At 46.7% G+C, this 26216-nt stretch overlaps 2 protein-coding genes across 7 annotated transcripts in view; one reads left to right on the forward strand and one right to left on the reverse strand.

Annotated features, from left to right (window-relative positions):
• EIF5B (eukaryotic translation initiation factor 5B) overlaps positions 1-12461 on the forward strand; it is a 76128-nt gene extending 63667 nt beyond the window's left edge. Inside the window, exons 15-24 of the mRNA XM_006050937.4 lie at positions 4665-4796; positions 5210-5392; positions 5540-5701; positions 6205-6336; positions 7770-7901; positions 7993-8069; positions 8186-8350; positions 9192-9330; positions 10528-10689; positions 11023-12461. Coding sequence (XP_006050999.1) covers positions 4665-4796; positions 5210-5392; positions 5540-5701; positions 6205-6336; positions 7770-7901; positions 7993-8069; positions 8186-8350; positions 9192-9330; positions 10528-10689; positions 11023-11130 — 1392 coding nt within the window. The 3' untranslated portion in view covers positions 11131-12461. The remainder of the gene's footprint in view (positions 1-4664; positions 4797-5209; positions 5393-5539; positions 5702-6204; positions 6337-7769; positions 7902-7992; positions 8070-8185; positions 8351-9191; positions 9331-10527; positions 10690-11022) is intronic.
• A 208-nt stretch (positions 12462-12669) lies between these two features.
• The window catches only part of REV1 (REV1 DNA directed polymerase), a 77868-nt gene continuing 64321 nt past the window's right edge, over positions 12670-26216 (reverse strand). For 4 of the 6 annotated variants that reach the window (XM_044925649.2, XM_025260704.3, XM_025260702.3 and 1 more), the window contains exons 13-23: positions 24017-24237; positions 23578-23750; positions 18387-18489; positions 17168-17330; positions 16833-17035; positions 15532-15765; positions 14886-15006; positions 13985-14205; positions 13723-13879; positions 13386-13488; positions 12670-13077 (exon numbers count right to left, since the gene is read on the reverse strand). In XM_044925649.2, the coding sequence (XP_044781584.2) occupies positions 12966-13077; positions 13386-13488; positions 13723-13879; positions 13985-14205; positions 14886-15006; positions 15532-15765; positions 16833-17035; positions 17168-17330; positions 18387-18489; positions 23578-23750; positions 24017-24237 (1811 nt within the window). In that variant the 3' untranslated portion in view covers positions 12670-12965. Of the gene's footprint in view, positions 13078-13385; positions 13489-13722; positions 13880-13984; positions 14206-14885; positions 15007-15531; positions 15766-16832; positions 17036-17167; positions 17331-18386; positions 18490-23577; positions 23751-24016; positions 24238-26216 lie in introns of those variants that run through there. The other 2 variants (XM_025260706.3, XM_025260707.3) reach the window with 2 other exon arrangements.

Raw genomic sequence — 26216 nt, forward strand, 5'->3', positions numbered from 1 at the left:
AGCAGCATCCTGAGAGCTCTGAGTTAGCAGCAGAGTGGGACAATGGTTAAGAGCTTGGTGTCCAGGGTTTGAATCCTGGGTTCCTATCCTGGCTTTGCCACTTCAGACTTAAAAAAATGGGCCTTAATTAGTCTCTTTTTGCCTGCAAAATAGAGCATTATTAAATTTTTGTAAGAATTAGATAAAATATGTCAGGTTCTTAAGACTAGTATTTGATCAGAGTAAGGTTCAAAATAGGTTCATTATTATCAAGTGGAAAAACGGTGACATAAGTATTTTCATTCTTTCTATAAATTTGCTTTTCCCTTATTTTTAAAGTGTTAATCGATCAGTTGTGTCCGACCTTTTCAACACCATGGACTATAGCCCGCTAGGCTCCTCTGTCCATGGAATTTCTCAGGCAAGAATACTGGAGTGGGTTGCCATTCCCTTCTCCAGGGTATCTTTCCAACCCAGGGATCAAACTCCCGTCTCCTGTATTGCAGGAGGTTTCTTCATTGAGCCACCAGGGAGGATTGAGGTAAAATTTATATACAGTGTGAAACTGAGTTTTGATAAATGTATTCATAGATCCTTGTCTATTTTTGTATAGTCACTAAGTTGTGTCCAACTCTTTGCGACCCATGGACTGTAGCCCACCAGGCTCCTCTGTCCATGGGATTCTCCAGGCAAGAATACTAGAGTGGGTTGCCATTCCCTTCTCCGGGGATCTTCCCAACCCAGGGATTGAACCCAGGTCTCCTGCATTGGCATGTGGGTTCTTTACCACTGAGCCACCAAGGAAGCCCACATCCTTGTTAAATAGCCTAAATTAAGACATAAAACTTTCCATCACCTCACAAGTACTAGCGTGCTCCATTCTAGTCAGTTCCCAGCCCCTCATAACAATCACTGTTCCAAATTCTATGTCCATGGGTTAGTTTTGCCTGTTCTTAAACTTCATGTAAGTCAAATTTGACAAAATATACTCTTTTGTGTCTGGCTTTTTACATTTAACATTATGCTTCTGTGAATTCATCCATGTTTTTTGAGGGTGTGAGAAGTATATTACTATTTTTTAAATAAGTCTTAATTTTTAAGGACAGTTTCAAGTTCACAGCAAAACTGAGGGGAAAGTAGAGATTTCTGATAGACTCCCTGCCCCACACATGCATAGCTTTTCCCATAGTTGTTCCCATGATCAGCATCCCCCCCACCCGCCCAAGTGCTACCTTTGTTGCAGCTGATGAACCTACACTGACACACTCAGAGTCCATAGTTTACCTTAAAATTTACTCTTGGTGTGGCACACGCTCTGGGTTTGCACAGATGTGTATCCACCAGTATAGAATCAGACGTTGTTTTCACTGCCCTAAATATCCTCTGTGCTCCACCTACCTCCACCCACTGTCAGCCACTGATCTTACTGTCTTCCTAGTTTTGCCCTTTCCAGAGTAGTCATATAGTTGGAATTCTATAGAATGTATGTAGTCTTTTCAGATTATCTTCTTTCTGTTAGCAATGTGTTAAAAGTTTCTTCTATGTCTTTTTTCCGTGACTTGATAGTTCTTTTCTTTTAGCACTGAATGATATCCCATTGTCTAGATGACCCATAGTTTATTTATCCATTTACCCACCGAAGGACATCTCAGTTTTGATAATTATGAATAAAGTTGCTGTAGACATTTTGTGTGTGCGTAAGTTTTCAACTCCTGGGTAAATAACAGTGGAGCATGATGGTTGGACTGTTTGGTCAGAGTGTTTAGTTTTCGTAGGAAGCTGCATAACTGTCTTCCAGAGTATCTGTAGCATGTTGTATTTCCACCAGCAGTGAAGGAGAGTTCCCATCGCTCCTCATCCTCACCAGCATTTGGTGTTGTGTTTTGAAATTTGGCTGTTCTGATGGGTGTGTGCTGTGCTTAGTCGTGTCCAAGTCTTTGTGACCCCATGGATTGTAGCCCACTAGGCTCCTCTGTCCATGGGATTCTCCAGGCAAGAATACTGGAGTGGGTTGCCATGTCCTCCTCCAGGGAATCTTCCCAACCCAGGGATCAAAGCCAGATCTCCTGCATTGCAGGCAGATTCATTAGCGTCTGAGCCAGCAGGGAACCCCATGAATACTGGAGTGGGTTGCCATGCCCTTCTCCAGGGGACCTTCCCGACCCGGGAATCAAATCAGGTTCTTCTGCACTGCAGGCGGATTCTTTACAGCTGAGCCACCAGGGAAGCCCGATAGGTGTGTAGTAGTATCTTGTTTTAATTCGTATTTCACTGGTGACATAAGATGACATCCTTTCATGTACCTGTTTGCCATTTTTATATCTTTTTTGGTGAAGTGTTTGTTAAACATTTTGGCCCATTTTAAACATTGGGTTCTTTGTTTACTTACTGTTGAATTTTAAAAGTTATTTGTATATTTTATTGTTCCTTCATCCACATGTTATTTTGCCAGTATTCTCTTCTAGTCTGTGCTTTGTTATCTCACTCTCTTTACTGTGTTTCACAGAACAAACGTTTTTAATTAAGTCTAATTTATCAGTTCTGTTTTTCATGGATCATGCCTTTGGTGTTGCATCTGGTCATCACCATGGCCAAGGTCATCTGGGTTTTCTCCTGTTTAAAGAGTTTGAGAGTTCGGTGTTTCACATTTGGATTAGTTTTTTTGTGAAGGGTATAAGATTTGTGTCTCTTCAGTGTTTTGCCTGTGGACATCCAGTTGGTCCAGCACCATTTGTTCTTTACCATTCCTTTTTGAAACAGTAAACCAACTTTTCATTACTGGAACAACACCTGCTTGGTCATAGTATATTTTTTATGTTTTGCTGGATTTGATGAGCTTTTTTATTTGGGAAGATTTTTGTGTCTCTCCATGAGTGATTTTGGTGTATAGTTTTCTTTTAATATCTCGTCTGGTTTTCAGAATAATGACCTTATAAGATGAGAAGTATTTCCTCCTCTGTTTTCTGAAAGGGTTTGTGTAGAAATATTCTTCTTTAGGTATTTGATAGGATTCATTAGTAAAGCCACATGAGCATGGAGTTTAAGTAAGCTGAGTTATTTAACTCAGTTTTATTTAGTTTTTAACTTTCCTTTTGTTAGTATAGAAATCTGTGTCTTTCAAAGGACTAGCTTTCGGTTTTATTGATATTCTGTACTGTTTGTCTATTTTGTATTTCATTGATTTCAGGGGTAATTTTTATTTTTATTTTTTTTTTTGTCTTTCTGGTTACATTTGTATTCATTGTTCTTTCTCTGGTTTCTTAAAATGGAAGCTTTCAGATATTTATTTTTTTCTTTTCTAACGCAAACATTTAAAGGTCTGCCTAGCACTATTAAAAACATTGCTTAGACTTACTGTGTTTTTATTTTCACAGGTAAAATATTTTCTAAATAGTTTTATTGCTACAGAATTCTAGGTTAAAAAAATTCTTTTTTCTTTCACCGTCTTCACTTTCTGGCTTTTATCTCTAGTCACTCTTTGTTCCACAGTGTTTAATATGGGATTTGTTAGATTGCTTTTAAAAAGACTTTTTCTTTAAGAATTTTGTCAGTGAGATTATGTAATAGTTTCCTTTATATTTATCCTGCTTCAGTTTGATTTCCTTAGTTCTTGGTCATTATTTGTGCAGTTATTTTTCTGCTCTCTTATTCTTCTTTAAGTGTTTGATAGAATTCTAGAGCTTTTCTAGACCTTGAGTTACTTCTATTAATATTGTTTTATAGAAGTTACTGAAGTTTTCTTTTTCTCCATGGTTTTTTCCTACATGCCTCAGTTGGGGTAGTTTGTATTTGCTTTATCTTATTTGCTGATCTTTAGCATTGTGTCATCTGCTTCAGTTCAGTGATTTTTTTTTTAGTTCAGATTTTATATATGTATACACACTTTTTAGCTCTACAGGTTACATGCTTTTCCTTTAAAGTCATTTACATAAATTTATATATATAACAACTGTGTATTTATAACAACTGTTTTAAGGCCCCTGGATGCTAATTGGGGGGCTTCCCTGGTGGCTCAGAGGTGATGCTAATTATATTTCATCATTGTCATTTCTGGGTCTGATTCTACTGATTTTCCTTCTTGATGGCATTCAGATTGGTCTGCTACCTTTGTATTATCACCCTAGACTGAGCCAACATAGTATTTTTTTTTTGTTTTTACTATTATATAATTTTCCTCTTTATACTCATCTATCACTCTTGAAAAGTGAGAGAAAATAGATTATTTATTTAAACAGATTCAACCCTTATTTGAGCAATAAAACAGTTACTGATGGGGTGTTCTCTGAGATAGGAAATAATTATTGTCTTCTGTATTTTTCATATGTCATTTTCCTGGTGATGGTACTTGGCTGTAATTAATCCTTTTTTCTGTCAGCTATTTAACCATTTTGGAATTCCAGCATATGTTAATGTTCCTAGCATATATTTGAATAAATGGCAGCCTCTCATGAACTGGTTGGAAGCCAGTGGGCAGTGTGGTACTTCAGTTTCTAATTAAGAGGGGATGCAGCTAAGCATGTGATCGGGACTTTCGGTTCCATGAAATGTCTGAGTAGTACACACTCTTCCACATGTGTGTGATACACATTCGGATTTCCTGGAGCTTTTACATTAACCTTATTTATTAACTTGTTGAGCTTTGTGAGTGCTTTAGAGATGTTTCTGACATAAAAAAACGTTTCTAGATTGATAGGTTGTATGATTGGAAGAAAAGCCCTGACTCTGACGTGGCCGCTACTCTGAAGAAGCAGAAGAAGAACACCAGAGATGAATTTGAGGAGCGGGCCAAGGCGATCATTGTGGAATTTGCACAGCAGGTCAGAAAGCTTCCCTTCTTTACAAGAGACCACATCACAGGAGATTTTTTTCTTCTTTTGCCTTGTCTTTATAATCAAGCCAGTACTTTGATTGGTACTGGTTCTGTTTCCCTATGAATGGCATTTAGCATTTTTCATTCCTTTCTCTTCTCCATTCTCCTTAAATTCTTTTTTTTCAAAGACCTCTCGTTGCAGTCTGAATTTTTAACACTTAAACAAACACTTGTTAAACACCAAGCTGACTTGGAAGGGAACTGCTTTTCTGTACTGTGTACAGGGCACATGTGGTCTAGGTGTTGGTGAGGCATTCTCAGAATGAAGAGCCATTGTTCATCCAGCCTCCAGGCTTCTGTTCTGGAGGCCTTCCCCCCCAGCTTGGCCTGTACCAATGACTTTGCTTTTTATGTCTCTAGGGGCTGAATGCAGCTTTGTTCTATGAGAATAAGGATCCCCGCACTTTTGTGTCCTTGGTACCTACCTCTGCACACACTGGCGATGGCATGGGAAGTCTGATCTGCCTTCTTGTCGAGTTGACTCAGACCATGTTGAGTAAGAGGCTTGCCCAGTGTGAGGAGCTGAGAGCCCAGGTGATGGAGGTAATGCCAGCTATTCAGTTTAATCCACCCTGCCCCCCCGCCGCCTCCCAAGCAGGGTTTTCAGGTGGGGCCATGGATTGCTCTCAGTTTAATCAGTGTGGGTCATCGTAGCCTGTGTTTCACCCCCTTTGCAACAATGTGTCCTAGGTTAAGGCTCTCCCGGGAATGGGCACGACTATTGATGTAATACTGATCAACGGGCGTCTGAAGGAAGGAGACACGATTATTGTTCCCGGAGTAGAAGGGCCTATCGTCACGCAGATCCGAGGCCTCCTGTTACCTCCCCCTATGAAGGAGTTAAGAGTGAAGGTGAGTCAGGGTGGTGAGCGTCGGCATGCAGCACTTGCACCATGTTGAGAAGTTCTGCTGGGGTTGTTCTTCCCTTTGAGAGCCACCTGCTGTAATACACACACGCACCCATCACGGGTTTAATTCCGGGTGTCTTCATACAGAAAGGACCTTCTATTAGAGATTTGAGAAATTTCTTACTTGCCAGCAGAGTTCCTCATAAAACTCAAATGCATGTTGTTTTGGTTCCACACAGCTATCTAGTTACCAACAGTAACTGTATGTATGTATTGTGGCATCTTCTGCTGTGACTCATTTGTTTACTCATTCTGTGGTATCTTGGGAATCAAAGTTACTTCGCTTTTTAATGTTGAATTTATCAGTCTTTGATTTGTATTAATTGCTTTTTGCATGTACTACAGAACTCTTGCTGTCCCAAAGTCATGACAGTATCCTCTATCATCGGGTCCCCTGCTAAGCCACCTTTCACGTAAATGTAGTAACAACTGTTTTGATCTCTGTAGAACCAATATGAGAAGCATAAAGAGGTAGAAGCAGCTCAGGGGGTAAAGATTCTTGGAAAGGACCTGGAAAAAACATTGGCTGGTTTACCCCTCCTCGTGGCTTATAAAGAAGATGAAGTCCCAGTTCTTAAAGTAAGTTCATTTCTTTCTTCCTCCAGTGATGTTTTGTGTTGTGTCTTGTGTGAGGAGGGCACTGCTGGGAATGAAGAATAAAACGGGCACCTTTGTCTTCGTGGAGACTTATCTGGGTCTCTGAACAAAAGGTTGATGGTTCAGAATCACTTCCGTTTGTATAACCACAAGCCGGCATAAGTGATCATTTATATACATTCAAGTTAGAACATTTTATTTAAAAAATGAACCAGGGACTTTCCTGGTGGTCCAGTGGTGAAGACTTTGCTGCAGGTTCAATCCCTGGTCGGGGGACTAAGGTCCCACATGCTTTATGGCCAAAAAACCAAACATAACCCAGAAACAGTGTTGTAACAAATTCAGTACAGATTTTAAAAATGGTTCACATCCAAAAAAAAAGAAGAATCAGAAGCTAGAAGTTCTCCATTCGTGATTTATTTTTTAAAAATACTCAGTTATATATATAGACTGGGCTTCCCTGGTGGCTCAAATGGTAAAGAATCTACCTGCAATGCAGGAGACCTGGGTTCAGTCCCTGGGTTGGGAAGATCCCCTAGAGAAGGGAATGACAACGGACTCCACTATTCTGGCCTAGAGAATTCCATTGACAGAGGAGCCTGGCAGGCTACAGTCCATGGGGTGGCAAAGATCGGACATGACGGAGCCGCTTTCACTCAGTCATATAGACAGAACTAACGAATCTCTTACTGGGTTCTAGAGGTCATTGTAAAGCCTGTCTGCCTGTCTTCAGGAGTAGGTGGCACACACGAGCCCAGCAGAGCTTCACAAAAGCAAATGCTGAGACCTGACTATTTATTCTCTTGCAAAGAGAAAACCCCGCTGTTGGCAGCACGGGGCTCCCGTGTGCTGGGGCAGCTGCTCTGGAGGCAGCACCCAGTCACTGCTCAGAGAGTCGGCCAGTGAGGGCAGGGGTGCCCCTCTAGCCAGTCTCCAGGAGGCCGTGGACTTGTGTGTCTTTCATGGCAATGACAGGGTGGTTTTACTGACCTCTGATCAAAATCTCTCCACCTTGTATGGAGCAGTGATAAAGGACTGTTGAGATGAGGGGTCTTGACCGTCAAACCCGCTGGGCTTAGGACTCCTGTACCACATACATCGGGACTTCTGTCTCCCAGAAGATTATTTGCTGTGTCATTCCTTTCATCCATCTGCTCTATGTCTACTCTGCCAGGTGCTGCAGAGGCCTCACGTGTTCCAGCATTAGTCAGCCTAACTGAAGTGAGATGCGCACAGCTCGGGTCGCACCCATGTCTCTTCTTCCCTTCCCGCACAAGTTTACCATGCCTTGCCCGCACTCAGCCTTGGGTTCATATTTTCAGATGAACACTTAATCAAAAAGAGAAACAATTTAATTCTAGGCTGCTGAGATAGCAGTGTATTTATAACCTTGTCAAATGTCGTTTCTTCTCAAGGATGAGCTGATCCACGAGTTAAAGCAGACACTGAACGCTATCAAATTAGAAGAGAAAGGCGTCTATGTCCAGGCCTCGACCCTGGGATCTCTGGAAGCTCTCCTTGAATTTCTGAAGACATCAGAAGTGCCCGTAAGTCATGGGGCCAACTCCCCAGGACTCGGTGGGGGGCGCTGTCCTGTCACCTGACACAGGCATTTGAACTGGGAACCCCTTTTTACAGTACGCAGGGATCAACATTGGGCCTGTCCACAAAAAAGATGTCATGAAGGCTTCGGTGATGCTGGAACACGACCCTCAGTAAGTTATTTCTCCTCTGCACTGAAGGCTTGCATGCTGCCTTTTTGATTGAGTAGGACTGTGAAGACATGGTCTATATTTCATCCAGTAATCCTTGATGTGTTTTAACCTTTCAGGTATGCAGTGATTTTGGCCTTCGATGTGAGAATTGAACGGGACGCCCAAGAAATGGCTGATAGTTTAGGAGTTAGAATTTTTAGTGCAGAAATTATTTATCATTTATTTGATGCCTTTACGAAATACAGACAAGACTACAAGAAACAGAAACAAGAAGAATTTAAGTAAGTTGGTAGTTTTACCTGCTTTGGAGCTGTGCCGACGCAGCTGCTGCTGCGCCGGCCTACATCGCAGACAGGTGTGTGGGCATCAGCAGCGCGGCGCTTGCCGCCCCGCAGTGACGCGCTGCCAGACCCTGCCCGCCCCTGCCCGCCTGGGACGCAGTGTGTGACCCCATGCTCTCTGTAACTTTTCTGTTCAGTATTTTATTTTCCATTCGGCAGACCTAGGTTGCATTAATGGCTTGGGAGTCCTCATCTGGGGTCGTGTGGACCAGCGTGAGTGGGGAATTAGAAAGTGAAGGGCCCTGCGTAAGGAGCCTCACCTCCTCCAGCAAAGCTCCAAGGGCGACCCTGGCAGGTCCCTTCTCTTGGAACTCAGGGGTAGGACTAGTAGAGAACACGGGAGAAGCTGGGAGACGCAGGGTAAAGCAGGGAAAAGCCTCAGGGAGGCGAGCTGAGGTTGACGGTGTGGCTAGGGAGGCAGCTGATCTGAGAACGGAGGGTGCGGCCCAGACGCCTGGGGCGGGGTGGGGGGGTAAGAAAAGCCCTGATCAGGGTGGGTACTGAGGCGGAGACACCGGTGACCTGGGGGAGAGCGCAGGAAGCACCTGGTAGGCTGTGGGCAGGGCTTTAGGGGATGGCGGTAAGAGCCCTTCGCCAGCCCCCCTGGTCCAGGCGGGATGTGGGTAGGGCTCTGGCCAGCAGGACCTGCAGGAGGGCCAGCCTCCCTGTTGCTCTCCCCCGAGGGAAGGAGACATCTCAGAGTCACTGGTGCTTGCTTTTTCATGCATCTGAAGGGATTCTGTAAGCTGAAAAATCCTTGGGTTGTACTTTTTTCTTGCAGGCACATAGCAGTATTCCCCTGCAAGATAAAGATTCTCCCTCAGTTTATCTTCAATTCTCGGGATCCGATAGTGATGGGCGTGACTGTGGAAGCAGGGCAGGTGAAGCAGGGGACACCCATGTGCGTGCCCAGCAAAAATGTAAGTTCTGGGTGTACTTTGAAAAGTCTTCTCTTAAAAGCAGTTCTGGCAGTTCAGGAGTGAACACAAAACCCAGCAGAGCTCGTCCCTCCCTGTACTTGATTCCTCGATGGCAGCTCCTTATCAGTGTCGATTCTCAGCACCTGGTGTCAGTGCTTGACGTAATGAAAGCTGCAGAATTATTGACCTTGATACTTCTGAGTCTGGGAGAAAATTCAGACTAGAATAATGAACACTCATTCATCTTTCCTCTGGATTAGCGTCATACCTAGGGAAAAGTAACATTGAGTAAATCCTGTGATTCACAGTTCTCATTGACACTTCACCGATAGTGCCCCAAATGTCTCTGGTCATGTTTGCTGATCCTGCCCAGGGCTCCATCCAGGTATGTGGAGTCTGGTTATTAGCGCTTCAGTCTTATCAGGAACAGCCCGCCATCCTTTCTGAAGAGTCCAGACCAGTAGTTTCACAGAGGGCGCCTCAGCCTGGATTTGTCTGGTGGTTTCCATGTGACTGGGAAGGACACTCAGCATCTCCATCGGGGACAATTTGCCCCGTTTAACCACTCACTGTCCTACCCTGGGCAGTGGTTGTACCTTCTCCCCCACCCTGGACTTCCTTCCCTTCAGGCATCTTGTACACAAGGGTTCATCTCTCTCGGTACCCAGTTATCCGGCGTTTGGTCGGCAGGAGCCCATTCAGGCTGGGTTCTGTCCTTGCTGCATGGCACTTGGAGCCTGCTGTCCCTTGCTGGGGCCCTATGGTGCCCCAGGAGGCCTGGCTCCCAAGTGCCGTCCTCTGCGCACCGTGACTCAGCTGCCCCTGGGGCTCATCGCTCCTCCACCAGCTCAGTGGGCTGAGCTGGACACTTCCTGGCAGCAGGGGTCCCTGGTGTGGCTTTAGCCAAACTAGATTCCGTTTTCATTCATATTCTCCTGGATGGGGATCCAGGCAGCAGAGTGGTGCTGTGGCTCCCCTCACTGTGGCCGAGGGCAGGTGGCTCACAGCGCCCACCACACGTGGGCTCCCTGCCTCTCCGCTCGCCCCCTTGTTCTCCATGCCGGTCACCCCAGGCTCATTTCTGACCCGGGGCTTCTGGGCCTGCTGTTCCTCCCCCTCCGGCAGTTGTCACGCAGAGGGCAGGGTAGAAACAACTCAGAGGGCCTCCGCTCACACTGCAGTTTCTGTTCTTTACAGTTTGTTGACATTGGAATAGTAACAAGTATTGAAGTAAACCATAAACAAGTGGATGTTGCGAAAAAAGGACAAGAAGTCTGTGTCAAAATAGAACCCATCCCAGGTGAATCTCCCAAAATGTATGGACGCCATTTTGAAGCTACAGACATTCTCGTCAGTAAGGTAAGCCACTCACTCAGCAGTTAAGAGAGGGGGCTGTCGGCTCTTCTGATGACTTGACTCGGGAGTGGAGGGCTGATGTTTAGAACCCGAAGGGACTGGATTCTTCATTAAGGCTTGGCTTGGCGTCCAGCCTCCTCAGAGCACCCACTAGAACACCTAGGTCGGGCCCCCTCTCCCTGACTCGCTGAGCAGAGGGGGCCCTGGGCCTCTGCGTCCTGACAGACAGGTGGGCGTGGCCTTGCTGAGCTCCACCGGAGCTGTCTTGGTGATGGCAGCACCGGGCACTCACTTGTTACGTGGTTTTGTTTATTGTCTGTGCCTTGGGCCTTGCAGATCAGCCGGCAGTCCATCGACGCTCTCAAAGACTGGTTCAGAGACGAGATGCAGAAGAGTGACTGGCAGCTTATTGTGGAGCTGAAGAAAGTGTTTGAAATCATCTAATTTTTCCACCGGGGACAGAAATTGGAGTCAATGCAATATTATGTGGTAATATCACCAAGAAAAACAAGGAATGGACCTGTCTGAACACTGATTGACCTTAAGTATAGAAGGAAAAAACTAGGTGTATAAAATGTTTTCCATGAGAAACCAAGAAACTACACTGGTTTGACAGTGGTCGATACACGTCCCCACAGCTCCGACGTGCCTGTTCACTCGCCCACGCCCTCCCCTACTGGCTGCTGTTTTAAAGTTTGCCCTTCCTTCCCCAAATTTGGATTTTTATTACAGATCTAAAGCTCTTTCAATTTTATACTGATTAAATCAGTACTGCAGTATTTGATTAACCAAGCTTCTGCAGATTTTGTGATTCTTGGGACTTTTTTGAGGTAAGAAACACGTCTTTATTTATTCATTTCCTTCCCAGTGATTCTTCTCCCAGCGTTCTTCTGCCATATGCCCTTAGGAATTTTTTAAAATAGAAAATTCGGCTTTCTTGATATTTCTTTATCTGCTTTGTGTGAAACCATGGTGTCGAGCATCGCCGGCTGCCCTTCACCGCTTGTGTGGTCACGAGCGTCCACAGTTCTCAGCACCATCCTCAGTTCTAATAAAGAACCCAGACGCGGCCCGCAAGTGCCACTGGGCTTCCCTGCCTGTCAGCAGAGCTGCTCTCCGAGCCTCCTCCTGGTACAGCACGTTCTCGCGAGGACAGGAACCGTCCAGTCACCTTGGGTCCTAGCACACATCGCAGCAGGGTTTTTACACATCAGTCTGCGTCTGTTTGTCCTAGCAGGTTCTATCATGCATATATTTTCTGATGAGACAATCAGCAGGGTGTTGATTAACTGTCTGGACTTAGTATTTCTTTCTAAGTTGTTACAGAGACATAACAGTTTCTTCATATTAGTAATTTGGTGGTAGCTAGTTCCCTAAGGTTTTCCTGAAGAATATGCGAAGTGGGTCCCTGAGAGCAGCAGTCTGTTAGCATCTAGTACCTGCCTACCTTCTATAGCACAGTGTTGAGTGAAGTCAGTGGGGGTGTTGGATAGCAGGTGTCCCCAAGTATTCACTGGCATAGAGTTATAAACTATATTTTTAAAGTCTTATAGCATATAGCATAGACGAATACTTTTATATACATTTGAAAATCTGTACCATTCTTCATTATTTCTGAAGTTTCTCAAGGGCCAGTAGAGGCGAAGACAAAACCTCTATACCATCTGGGGACATAATTTTCCCAGGAAGAACTCAGTCTTCATTGTGTGTGTGTTCTAATTCAAAATATGTGAACTCCTCCACTTGGAAGAAGTAAAGAAGACTTTGTTAACATGTCCCTGTGTCGGTGCTTTGGGTTAGGAGGGAGTGAGTCACGCCTGCTTTACCCTTGCTTTGGCACAAGTGGACACCAGTCAGGGCTCTCAGGAGTGTCAGAGCTTAGCATGGAGCCTGTAACCGTCCGGCCTGGAGGGTTTTCAGCCTCTTTAAGTAGAATAGTTCAGGATTTGCTTCCTAAAGGATTCACAAAAAGGAGCCTGTACAAAATATACATACAGTTCTTTATTAAACAACTGTAAACACTTCACTGTAAAAATCCATAAAACTTTATAAACAAACATTTTGTAAATAGAATCTATGCTACAGTAAAAGAACACAATTATTTACATGCAATACTGACAAATTTGGCACTTACTGAAAGAAATGTACAAAACACTTTGCTTAAAAAGAAATTTAAAATTATAAAACTCAGAGCATTTACTATCATGCACTTTGCAAATACCTCACAAGCACTTATGGCACAGCTAGTGGAGAGCGCCAGGCTCCCTGGTAATTCATCTTCATGTGACTTTTAATGTGCTTCCGTACGTTTGCTGTAAAACCACCTGAACATTGTCGAGAATAAAGTCAAATGCCATATTCCAAACCGACTCCACCGACTGCTGCATCAGCCTACAGGTGAGCAGAGGGGAGGTTAGTAAAGGTTAAGGGTTTGAACAGCTTCAATATAACACTCCAAAAGGTACGTCTATGGTTTGACTTATTTGAGAGGAGGAACAGCCTCGTTTTGACCCCTTTCTAGTCCCCAATCAATACTAGCTGGTGTTCAAAATGAAAACCATGGCTCTCGCGTAAGTAACTCTGAGGAGCCCAGTTAACGTAAGCAATGCCCAGAAAGGGTGCAGCCTGCCTGCCCTACCCCACGAGCTGTGGTGACAGACACGCTTTTTCCTTTTGGTAAAAAGCACTGAATAGTTTACCTTTTCATGTATTTTATAACGAGGTCCAACTTTTCCAAATCCTTTTCCTCTATTAGATCAGTGCAGTATTTTACAACTTGCAGAATGTCTTCCTCCATCGGATCTAGAGTGGGGAGAGCACATGTGAGGGCCAGCGTATCCTGAAGGGGGAAGGCTGCACTCCATGGGGAAAGTGGGGGCCCTCACCCTGGGGGGCTGTAGTGAGCAAGGCTGCAGAGCCAAGCCCACAGTGCAGGGGCTGGTTTATCAGACCTTGGAAACTAGCTCCTCCCTCTAGCTGAGTTCATGCTCTACACCCAGGCTGTCACTTCTCAGCACCGACACCAGGGCCACCAACCTGAGATGGTGGTGATCCACTCTCTGAGCAGGGTCTTCACGTCACTGAACTCCACGGCTCCAGCCAGGTTGGGCGCCGGGGGCCTGACACTTGTGGATACGTCAGGCTGCAACCCAGAAAGGCCAGCAACACCTGAAGTGGAAGCAGAGAGTTCTCCCTGTTAAGAAAACAAATGATAACAAGTGCTGGATTTACATAACATCCGGTACAGGAGGATCTGATGAAGGAAGGGGTCAAAGTTTAAAAAATGTAGAAGAGTTACCAGAGGTTTCTCTGATGTGGGACCTTCGTGTTTTAGAAACCCATCAAGGAGCTTCTGGGGACTTGTGCAGGCCCCTGGCAGGGTCTTCGCCGGGCTGTTCACCAGTGTGGTTTTCAGAGGGCTCTGAATCTTTCTTTGGGGGCTGAGGGGATTTTTTTTCTTGTTTCTTTTCTTGTCTTTCGCTGCTGCTGGTTTTAGCTGCAGTAACGGGTTCTTTGGCACTAGAGGAAGATGGACGTAAGATCCTCAACATACATGCCGAGGGGGTGAGGGGGAGAGCGCACAGGCTCCCTTTTCTGCCGTGTGCACCCCACACGTGGGCGCGTGCCCAGCCTGAGGGCGGCCGCCGGCCCCACTGCTCCGAGGGTTGCTCAGCCTCACGGCCTCTGCGTGTCTATCTCGGGGCTCACAGGAGTCAAGGGAAACTTCCAACAGGGGAACTGCTCCCAACAGTTCAGCAGCACTGTTACTGTTTTCATTTTAACAACTTCTTGTTAAAATGATTTCTGACCAGAGACATGAATGTGTTTTGTTATTGGAACAGAACGTTACTGGCCAGAGGTATTTCAGTGTTCACTTATATAACAAGCCGCTTACTGCAAAAATCCCCGGGGCAGTGATGTGTTAAATGTGTTTGTGACGCATGTTCAGAAAACCTTCAGATTCTGTGCTTTAAAGCTACATCCTTTGAAGGAGCAGTCTCAAAGGACAGCAGACTTGACAGATAACTCGAAGTTCCAGGTACGGTCCGCCTGGGACTCGGACAGCCCGCCCTCTGTCTCTGAGCTGACGGGCACTAACAGGACTGACGGCTTAACCCAGGCCGTCCCACGACAACAACCCAACCACACGCGCGCTCCGCACAGCTCCACTGCCGGTCCCTGAAGCCCGCACAGCTTACCGGGGGCGCCGGCCGGCTGCTGGGGAGGGCTGTGTTCTCCCTGGCGCTGTCTTTGATCGTAGGCTGCTCTCAGCTCCTTCTGAAGCTCCACAGGGAGAGCCGCAAACACCTCTGGGTCCACCTGGTGGAAAGGAGCAAGTTCGAAGTCAGACCTGGGCTGGCTCTATATATAGGCAGCTGGCTGATTTTTTCACTAAGTATTTCAAATCATACTTTTCTGATCTGTATGTATTTTTATTTGTATGGTCCTCAGCAGCAAAGCTCATTAAATTCTCACAAGGTTTTAGGCTGAGAATAAGGAATACAACTTTGAATATGAATCGATGAACAAAAACCACCAGGACAAGAAGCACTAGTGGAAAATGGGGAGCAAAATGCAAGAAAACAGGTGTGTGTGTAATGCGCCTCAAACCTCAAACCCTGACTGTTGTCCCTGGTGCTGAGGGGGGCCCAGGGAACAGCAGACTATTAGGCACCCCCACACCACAGCCTCCCTCTTTGCCCTGGTGTCCTGGCTGCTCTGTCAGCTTCTGTCCCGCGGGTGATGTGGAGACCCGCCACGCTCCTCCCACGAGGGCCGCGGTCAGCCCTGGGAGGGACAGAGGCGAAGAGAAGTGCTGGGGGCTGGACGGCCGAGGACACTCACCTGGGAAAACGCCGGAAGGGCTATTAGATTAATTCCCGTGTCGCTGTTAGGGTCTTGAGGGGCCGGGATTTGTAGTAGCACAGTCCCCACGGGTTGTGGCAGGATCCCTGTGCTGCAGCCGTTGACAGGCTCTCTCCTCCGGTCACCCGGTGGCTCCGCCTGCTGCACAGCACACGCCTGCTCCACCTGCTCCCGGAGGTCGGGCGGGAGAGCCTCCAGGACGGAGCGATCGAGCTGTGAGAACAGACAGACGCTCAGAGACCACATGTCCACACTGGACACTGGGGGCAGCAAGGTGAGCTACAGGTGCCCGGCTAGCAAGGCCACCCCCAGACAGACCAGCTTCTGGAATTGGCTAGGATTTTGGCCACTGACGCCTGGCTGGTCTGATGTGGACTCTGGAGACGACCAGTGCAGGCCCCTGGCTGGTTCCCAGGGCCAGCTCTGCCCACCTCCTCACCGGACCTCCTCCTCAGGGGCAGTCCTAGACCTTGCCCTGGAAGCAGCCAGAGCCCAAGGCACATATCCATTTCTGGGATGGGTCCAGAGTCAGAGGTTTACTTTTCAGACAGGAGACTGCCTGCCTCACATCTATTTGTCTGAGAGCAGCAATCCAGAAAAAAGGGATTCTAGAAGCTTAACTCCACTCCAGCCTACACACAGAACCCCCTGCCCATCTGTGACATCCTCACAGCAACATGACTGCAGACACTGGGCAGGCCAGGCTGGCTTGCTGGGAGCCACCCCTCGGGGAACTCACCAGAAACCCGTGCCCTCCCCCGGCCCAGTCACACCCACCCCTTTCCCTTGCCTTACAGCCCCCATTGCTCAGGGACACAGAGAAAAGTGGATTTTCCCAACAGAGCTTCCAAACTGCAAACACACCAATAGCATACCACGCTTACAGCCCACATCAGCTGACTGAATAGCTTATGTTAGGAAAATCATTCACCCTACAGAGCGAGCTGCTTGCCAAGGCTGCAAGAAAAACCTCTGATGTAAGGCCTCTGCAGCAAAGCTGTGCTGTTGACCAGGGTAAGTCACCACAATTACGTCTGGTGGCTGCTGATGGCGACAGTTCAGGAACTGGCTTTCATCCGTGCTGCACGACCTGCGAGAGCGGCAGGTCTCCATGGAAGCACTCTGGCCTCCCGGTCATTTCCCATTGGAATGAACACCTGGATCCTCCCTGACAGGTAGCCCTTTCTCCCTTTCTTGGCTGTTACTGGTAAAGAAAAATTGCATTCCTGCTGTAAAGCTACTCTCGTGCTGACCTCACGTCTACAACTGTGAACACACACCTGGGAAGGTGACGGGACCTCTATGCTTAGGTTGAGTCTTGGCTTTAAGCTGATGGGAGAATGCAGCCCGTTCCACTTGCTGGCACACTCGGCTTTGCTGGTAGTGACAGGCGTGACACCTGACGTCAGGTGTGGAGACAGAGACGGCACAGTGCAAGATCGAGGGGCAGGTGGCATTTCCAGATCCACAGCAGCCAGAAATACTGGAAATACAGGAGATGTCATAAAATAGCTTCTTCATGCAAAGAAGGCCTCGTTATGTATTCATTGTAACTCAGAACGTCAGGCTGCTGCACGCGTCTGGCAGAGCCCTCCCGGCCGCTGGCAACACTGACCTGCGGGCTCCTCTTCCGGGGGCCGCCTCGCCCGCTGGGCCTGCAGGAGCTCCAGGACCGACGGGGCCCTGCCCGCACCGTGGCTGGGCTGGGCCGCTGGGTGGCTGAGGCACGCGGGCGGGTTTGGATTCGCTGGAACCAACTGATTCACATGAATACCAACCTGCAACCAGAGTGAAACAGGTTTCTAGGAAGAAAAGTTCAGTGAAAAATATTCAAACAGCCTTTTGTATCATTTATTCCAAAACTACTTCTGCAGTAGCTGGTGAGCAGTTAATTTACCTCAACCTTCAGTATCTAATTCTAACCAATTTCTTCAAAATCAGAAACTCCAGAAAAGTAGAATACTGTGCCCACTGACGTTTTCATCAATTAAGCTTTTATTTATTTGTTTTTGGCTACAGCTTGTGTGATCTGAGCTTCCCAACCAAGGACCAAACCCCAGCCCACAGCACTGGAGGTGCTGAGTCCCCCCAACTGGACTATCAGGAAACAGCAATTAAGTTTTAAGACTTCAACAAAATGTAACTAGGGGGCAGTCTACTTGCAGCCCCACTTCATCCATCATTTTGGGGTGGGGTGGGAGGTGGGTGTGCTGCAGGGAAGCACAGGTAAGCAGCCCCGCCCCGGGGAGCACTCATTCAATCACTCCAGTGCTCAGGGGTGTGTGTGTGTGTTGGGGGGAGTCTTATCACCACTACGGACACTTCAGTCTTTCCACAAAACCCACACCATGCCACTAACTACCCTTTACTCATACATGTGTGTGCACACGGCCTACAAAGGTTAATCTTTAGGAAAATTGAGGTTTTTACATCTAGATGGCCTCTCACCATCTGTTCCAAAGGTATCTTCACGTGCCTGGGGTAAAGTCTCCCTGCTAGGTCATCAGACCTCAGAGGTCAGACCATTTGCAGCCTCACAGTCCCCCCGGCCCTGCCCATTGCAGGGACCAGAGCAGTGGTCCCTAACGGAAAAACGCTTTAAAAATTCAAGACCATGAGTGGGTGAAACCCTGATTCGCACCATGAGCACCCTCAGATGAACCCTCAAGTAAGAAAAGCGTTACAGTTCAGGGTTTCCCTACTCACCCCTCGCACGTCAGCTATGCCGAGCTTCATTGCATGAAACATGTTCAGGGTTTTCCCTACTCACCCCTCGCACGTCAGCTATGCCGAGCTTCATCGCGTGAAACGTGTTCAGGGTTTTCCCTACTCACCCCTCGCATGTCAGCTATGCTGAGCTTCATCGTGTGAAACATGTTCAGCGCGGCTGTGCCAATGAGTTTTGCACTGTCTGTTGCCTGGTCAAGAGTCACGGTCCTGCAAGTGATAGAATCAACTTTTTTAAAGAACAAAAGCTGCATTCCGTATGTATTCTCTAGTCCATAAGCGGTACGGAACTGTTTAAAAGGATTAAAGTTGTAAAGAGTTATCGAAAGCTTTAAGTAAGTGGGATCCTTAGGAAGGAGTGCCTTCCTTCAGTGAAGCCAATAATGTGAAATCCATTACGCGGGCAACAAGGGGGAAAGGAAAATCAAGACCACTGGGACTTTCAGAGACCTGGTCAGCTAAAAATATGCTGAAAAATGTCTCATAGAAAATGTAAATATTTTAATGTATACTTAACATCAGCATCTGTGCTGCTTCTCAACCCTGAGTGTAAGCACAACGATGTAGGCTCCCAACAGAGCTTTTAGGTTGCAAGACTATCTATGCGGAGTTACAGTTCCTGCTCACAAGAGAAAGATGACTCCTGGGTTCTCCTGACACTGTTTTCAACACGTGAACACGCCCAACCTAACTGTCCTTTCCTCCCAGAGGGTGTCTTAAGTGGACACAGATGTGTGGACAGCTCTGATAAAGGAAGAGTGGTGGCGCCCTGTCTGAAAGCCAGACTCGATTACACAGTTCTTACATCTAAAGACTCCTCAAGGAGGACCAGAGAATGTGCCAGCCCTGATGGCGGTGGTTTAGTTGCTAAGTCGTGTGACTCTTGCAACCCCATAGCCTGCCAGGCTCCTCTGCCATGGGACTCTCCAGGCAAGAATACTGGAATGGGTTACCATTTCCTTCTCCAGGGGATCTTCCCAACACAGCGATCGAACCCAGGTCTCCTGCATTGCAATGTAGTTTTTGGCACCTAATAATGCTGGCACATTATTAGGTGCCAAAAACTACATTTACTCTTGATTTTTTCCATACCATGAATACATCATGTTCTTATTTTGGATAAGTCCCTATTTCTTTAAGGAAACCCATTTGCAAAAAATTTCCACTGATAACGGTTATCTTAAGTGTATTTCACACAGATCAACAGAGAATAACTTAAAAGCAAGATTTGTAGTAGTGGACTGTGGTGGTTTAAACATGTTTATTTTCTCTCCAAAACAACACTAAAAAGGACTTGAAATTCTTTCCAAATGGCATAAACTCTTGAATACTGAAAGCAAATCAGTAAATGATAAGTTACCAAATGCCTGTTAAATGTGTAAAGCAAGGCACTAACTCTGAGATAAGCCAGTTTATAGTACAAAACCTCTGAAGGGCTTAGCAGTCAGAGGGGTCGGGTATGTGTGTGGAGGGTGCCTCCTCCCCTGACAGCTTCCCAGAGACGGGGATGGTGACACACAAGCTACAGACTGGGGCACAGCGAGCAGGAGCAAGGCCCCCTGCAGCACAGCACACCCTACCCCCAGAACCCCTCCTGAGTACCCAGAACACCAGCTGCAGGGCCCATCTTCTCGCCCACCCAGGGCTGCACATCTCATAGGAAGGGCGGCAGATACTGCCCGACCTGGTGAGTGACCAAAGACCACAGCCCCCCATCGGCTCCCCCTGGCCTTCGTGTCCTACTAAGAGTCTGGAGGCGCCCACGTGTCAGCAGTTCACGAACAGTCAACAGCTATCAGGTAAATGCTTGAAGAAAATCTCAAAACAGCAACAGAAACTGGAATAAAAGGAGCTTAGAGAAACAGACATTGGGACTATTAGAATCTTCAGGAGGCAAGAGAGAAATTCTCTCTGGGAAGGGAAACTATAAATACTTAAGGTCCAAAGAATAAATTTAAAAACTCAAAATGTTAGTAGAAATGAAAAATTTAGTTATTAGAGATGAAAACTTAAAAAAATTCACTGACCAAGTACCGGGCACAAAGACAAATGAAGACCACTCCAGAACACTTGTGATACAGAGCTGATTTCCTCTGAAGAGGCGATCAGAACAACAGGAACCCTGAGAAGATGATGGCAACAGAGCCTTTCTTTATCTGCTGCTGCTGCTGAGTCACTTCAGTCGTGTCCGACTCTGTGTGACCCCATAGACGGCAGCCCACCAGGCTCCCCCGTCCCTGGGATTCTCCAGGCAAGAACACTGGAGTGGGTTGCCATTTCCTTCTCCAATGCGTGAAAGTGAAAAGTGAAAGTGAAGTCGCTCAGTCGTGTCCGACCCTCAGCGACCCCATGGACTGCAGCCTACCAGGCTCCTCCATCCATGGGGTTTTCCAGGCAAGAGTACTGGAGTGGGGTGCCATTGCCTTCTCCGTTCTTTATCTGAGGAAGGACAATTGCTAAGTTATGTTTATACTTTAGGTCAGCAAACCGGTGAGTATGAGCAGAGATGGGTTTACACCCGTGAATTCTTGCTCAAGCTCTGAGCAGATCAGAGACAAAACAGATCCACACAGAAAAAGGCCATCTCACAACTCCAACTTTTTAGCAACTCTTAAAACGAACTCCGACTGGGGTAGCAGGCTGGGCTGCCCCGAGAGACAGGCCTCTAAGAAAAGAGGTCAAAACCAGTAACGGACCTGGGGATGTGCTGAAACTCAGTCACATTGGAAGGGAGTTTGGGGGTAAACTCAGTGGTAAATTCACAAAACAGCAAAACCGGATGCTCAGTAACTTGAAGAGAAACGCAATCAAAAGGAAAGGAAAGGTTAGCCTAGTGGACAGTATGGGGTATGTAGATACACGCGCATCCTAACAGCGGCACACTGGATGGACCAAACCAAAACCCACCAACTCTACCGGGGCAAACGAAACACGCGGATGGACAGCAACAGAAGGAAGCGGTAAGTCCGCTGCTACTGCCGACTCTGCTGACATTTTGGAAAACTATGGGTGTATCAGAAGGAACCACAAAAGAAGAATGGTGATCAGAACCGGGGAGAGGAGAGGGGCAAGGGGCTAGAAGCTGTTATTTGACCTTTTCAATTAATCACTTTAAAAAATACATATACAATCCAAAATAAAAACATACACAAAAGAACCCCCAGAAGGAAAACTTCTTTTTCCAAAAGAAAACTGTTATGAGAAAAGTTTCCCTAAGTGGTGATGAAGCCACAGATCGCGATCTCCACGCGGCTCTGACCTCCCAAACTTGTCACTCCAATGACAGTCTCTCAACACTGAGGCACGTGCTGCAGGGAGCCTGAGGCCACAGAATGACCACACACTGAGCTGAGGCAGGCACACCAGGCTCCTAACTACAACACTTCTGGGAGCTTACACTCTGTCGTCTCTTTCACATAGTCTATTTTATACAACCTTTCATATAAAAATCATTCTTATTTACCACAAATCATGTAAAAACAGGCCACAGGCCGGATGTGGGCCACAGGAAGTAGTTTATCATCCCCTAAGTTAGAGGAAATACAGGATCAGTATTATAATATTTCAGAAGCTCTTACCTAAAGCTTCTCTTAGGCAGTTATAATACCCCCAAAATGTAAGGCTGAAATTAATGGCTTACAATTGATCAACATCTTATATTTATAAAGTGACACTACTCTCAGTTTAAGAAGTGTAATTATCATGCATTATCATGTCTTACATCAAGGTAAAGGCCAAGTGAAGCCCCCTGGCCTGCACGTCCTACTAGGAGGCCAGAGGTGCCCACGTGTCAGCAGTTCACGTACAAACCATCAACAGCTATCAGGTAAATGCTTGAAGGAAAGCATGTCTTACCCAAAGGTAAAGGGCATGGTGAAACGAGCACTTTACTGCCAGCGATGCAGGCAGCTTTTGAGCTGTCCTGTGTTCACTAAAGCAGAGTCTTGTCACAGATAAACACCTGGAAACCCATGGAAGAAACGGTTCGGTCTCTGAGAGTCACTCCAGAACAGCTGGGGGCCTGTGGTAGGGCCCAGCAGCGACCGTGGGACTCGGGGTGAGGGCTTCAGGACACTGTTCTCTGCTTACATGTGTACATTTTTCAAAATAAAACTTTTTAAGTTAAATAGGACAAAAATGAACAAATACCGGTAACAGGAAGCAGATAAGTGCATACAAAAACGCTGAATGAATATTATTATTGAATTGGGGGGGGGGAGGCGATGGCACCCCACTCCAGTACTCTTGCCTGGAAAACCCCATGGATGGAGGAGCCTGGTAGGCTGCAGTTCATGGGGTCGCGAAGAGTCGGACATGACTGAGCTACTTCGCTTTCACTTTTCCCTTTCATGCATTGGAGAAGGAAATGGCAACCCACTCCAGTGTTCTTGCCTGGAGAATCCCAGGGACGGCGGAGCCTGGTGACGTGCCGTCTATGGGGTCACACAGAGTCAGACACGACTGAAGTGACTTAGCAGCAGCATAGAGTATAGTTAAAATCCCAATTTTTAATGTTGTGTTCGTAACTAGATTTTTTGGAATATCCGGATTTTTCCAAAAAGGCTTAAATGAAGGCAGATTTTCTCATTGAGCTTAGACAGACTCAGCTCCTAGGTACTTCTGAATGCACCAAAATACAGAGTTCTAAGAAACTGTAAGGTATTTAAAATTGAGTAAATAGCAAGAAGAAACTACTACACTGTATTTTAATTTACCTGTCAGTCAACCAGAGCTTCACAACACAGTGTCCTGTAGAGTAAAAGTGGCATCCAAAATTAGGTATTTTCATATTGGCCTTACATATGAGGCCAGACCTTAACATCAGTCTTATATTAGTGGCCCTCACATTTAACAAAATAGGGTTTTAAAATGCTTTCTACCAATTTTCAGAGACTACTGTGATTAATCTTTTCACAAGAAAGAAATCACACCTCCCTAAATGAAATAAAGTCCTCACTGCAATCATTTTCTGAGTAACTGCACTGAGGCTTCCCCACGGGACCTTCCCACCAAGCCCACAAGCACCCCCTTCCTGTCCCTGCACTGAAGCCACGGCCTGCAGACCCCAAGGACAGGACAGCCTGCCCCGTCGGACATGCCGACAGGCTGGGGCGACCTGGCCCGCAGGGCCGCTCCACGGCCAGGGGCCGAGACCTGGCTCTGCACGACTCCCAGGAGCGTCAGTGTCTGCAGCTCTTTGGGCACACTGTTCCTTGTTGTTTTTCTCCCATTTTCCATTCATAAAACGACCTGTAATGAAATATCAATATCTAATGTCCTTTTTATTAATAAGCTTACCTGGTGGTGATGTCACAAATGCCATGGCCTCCATATTTGGCAGATTCTATAGGGGCTCCCGGCTTCCGTACCATGATTTTGAGAGTCAGGCGTTTACCCTTCATGCCTATAGCTTCAAGGCGCCGCTGAATTTCTTCTGAAAGACTCAGAAGAAAAGCTTCTGCTTCTTTTGGCTACAGAAAGATAAACATAGAAAATATCCATGTTATTTTCCTTTGCGCCTAACGGTTGTTCTCAAGTATATTAACCTCCCATATTTAACATGTGATGATCTACTGCACTGTCTGCTCTAGTTACGAACATACGTTCTGCCAGCTCTGGGAACGGCAAGGGTTTTAAGGCTTCATTTCAAGTGTCAACAGTCTATGCTCTAGCTGGGGAGACAGGACTATGTGCAAATATGAAAAACAGAAGCTAAAACCTGTGAGGAGATCAGTACCTGGGAAAACCTTATTCCATAGTTGATCTCAGCTGAAATAGATTTTCTTTCCTTTTCAGTGCGAACTGGTCTGTCGTCCAAACCTCGGCAGAACCTATAAAGCATCTGACCAGTTTTGGAACCAAATTCTTTCTGGAGTTTGGCCATGGTCATATACTGCAAGTCTCCACACGTCCTAATCCCCAAAGACATCAGCTTGGATTCCATGGAACGTCCAACTCCTAGGAAAGGGACAGTTCCTTAATTCGGCATGTGAACTGTTAAAAACAACTCAGTGACATGAAATGACTGCTCACGCACAAACATCTAGTTTAAAGTAATCTCCCTGAAAGTTCTGAAGTGACATCACTGAAGCAGCTCATAGATTTAGAATTTTTTTTAGTGCCAATCATACTAGAAAGTTATTTCCAGACACTGCTTCTCAATTTGGACTCCACCTACAGGTGAGCCAGAACTTCTCAAATGGGTATTAGTCAGTTAGTTTTCCAAAAAGAGTGATTTTTATTTATTACTGAGTAATAAAGTTTTCTATCTTAGTCACAAAATCAACTAAGTTACACACTGGCTTAAGCTGGTCTACAGCATGACTACATTCTAGGAGGCCCAGGAATGTGAGGGATTCTACCATGGTTTCGGCGATAACACTTCTCAGTGGCTTCAGCCACGTTTTCTTTGAACGGGAACTGGAACCAGAAGCCATGTCAGGCGCATGCCACATGCTCTCGTACCAAACAAGGTGGCACAAGTGATGGGGACGGCGCTTCTCGAGCCAAGTGGCCGCGAGCGGAGGACAGGCAGGAGTCTTGTACAAACGAGGCCTATCTCCCTAGAAAGGCAGTGAGTTTCCTGCAGCCAGGCCGGCACCCAGCAGTCCCCTCGTCACCATTTGCAAGGTGGAGCCTCATCCAAAGGGTGCCGAACGCTTATGAACATGGTCTCCACATGACAAGATCCGTAAGTCCCTCAGCAATTCAGACTGAGGTTCTGCGGGGTCTGGCCCACCCTCCACTACTTCTGGCTCCAGTTCTCTGAGCGGCCTTGTGGGGACAAGCAGTCCGTCCCGGTTCTGCAAGGGGAACCTCTTATAGCCGTTACGCAGACACATGGTTAGGAGGGAGATGGACCACCTTATAAAAGGTATACAGCCACGGAAGGGGGACGAGGGACACGTTTAACTCAAGAAAACCTGCCCCCTGATGGAAGTCAGATGAGAGGCGCTAAGGGTGCTGCATTGCCTTTGTGCCACCTTAAAGTTCAAGTCAGAACAGAGACCAAGCGCGAACAGCAGGGGCTCGGTCAACACGAGAGGAAGGACACTGTGCACAGAAAGACCAGAGTTTAAGTGAAACCTAACCGAATGTACAGGGAGGTTGCCGTTCCCTTCTCCAGGAGATCTTCCCGACCCAGGGGCTGAACCCTCGTCTCCTGCACCACAGGAGGGTTCTTTACTGATGAGTCACGGGGAAGCCCTAAAGAGAGAATGATCGGGCAGCAGCAGATGGTGTGTACACGCGTGCTAAGCTGCTGCAGTCGTGCCGCCCACCAGGCTCCTCTGTCCATGAGATTCTCCAGGCAAGAACACTGGAGCTGCCACGCCCTCCTCCAGGGGATCTTCCTGACCCAGGGACTGAAGCTGCGTCTCTCATGTCTCCTGCATTGGCAGGTGGGTTCTTTACTAGTGCCACCTGGGAAATTACTAATTTTTAACAAGATAAATAGCTGCTGCTTTGTAAGAATTCTCAGAAACTTTTACTGCCTAGTCTCCTGTACATATGTGAAACCTGTTTCCAAAGGAACAGCTCGTATTTTAGATGAGTTACCAGCTCAGGGTAGGGATAACAACTGAAAATGCTGACATTTTACATACTAAAAAGCTCTAAAACCTGTCCAATAATAAATTTGAGGACTTTTATAAAAATCAGTAGTGTTATATGTAAAAATCTCATGGACAGTTCTGGGTGGCCACAGTTGGCTACAAGCCGCATCTGAAGCAGAGAGGGGCAGTGTGAGAAGGTGGTTTGCAGGAGGAAGTCCATCCTGGCTGCCCCACTTCCCCGCATCTCAGCTGTCTCAGGAAATTCAAGGCTGTGCCGAAGGATTCAGCCAGGACACATAACCGCACACTTGCCCTTCAAAACGTCAAGTCCTTCCGACCATGAAGCAAACGAAGGTGAAAGGTAAACTCTATTTCTGTGTTTAA

The sequence above is a fragment of the Bubalus bubalis genome, chromosome 12 (assembly GCF_019923935.1).
Source record: "Bubalus bubalis isolate 160015118507 breed Murrah chromosome 12, NDDB_SH_1, whole genome shotgun sequence".
Classification (NCBI taxonomy): Eukaryota; Metazoa; Chordata; class Mammalia; order Artiodactyla; family Bovidae; genus Bubalus; species Bubalus bubalis.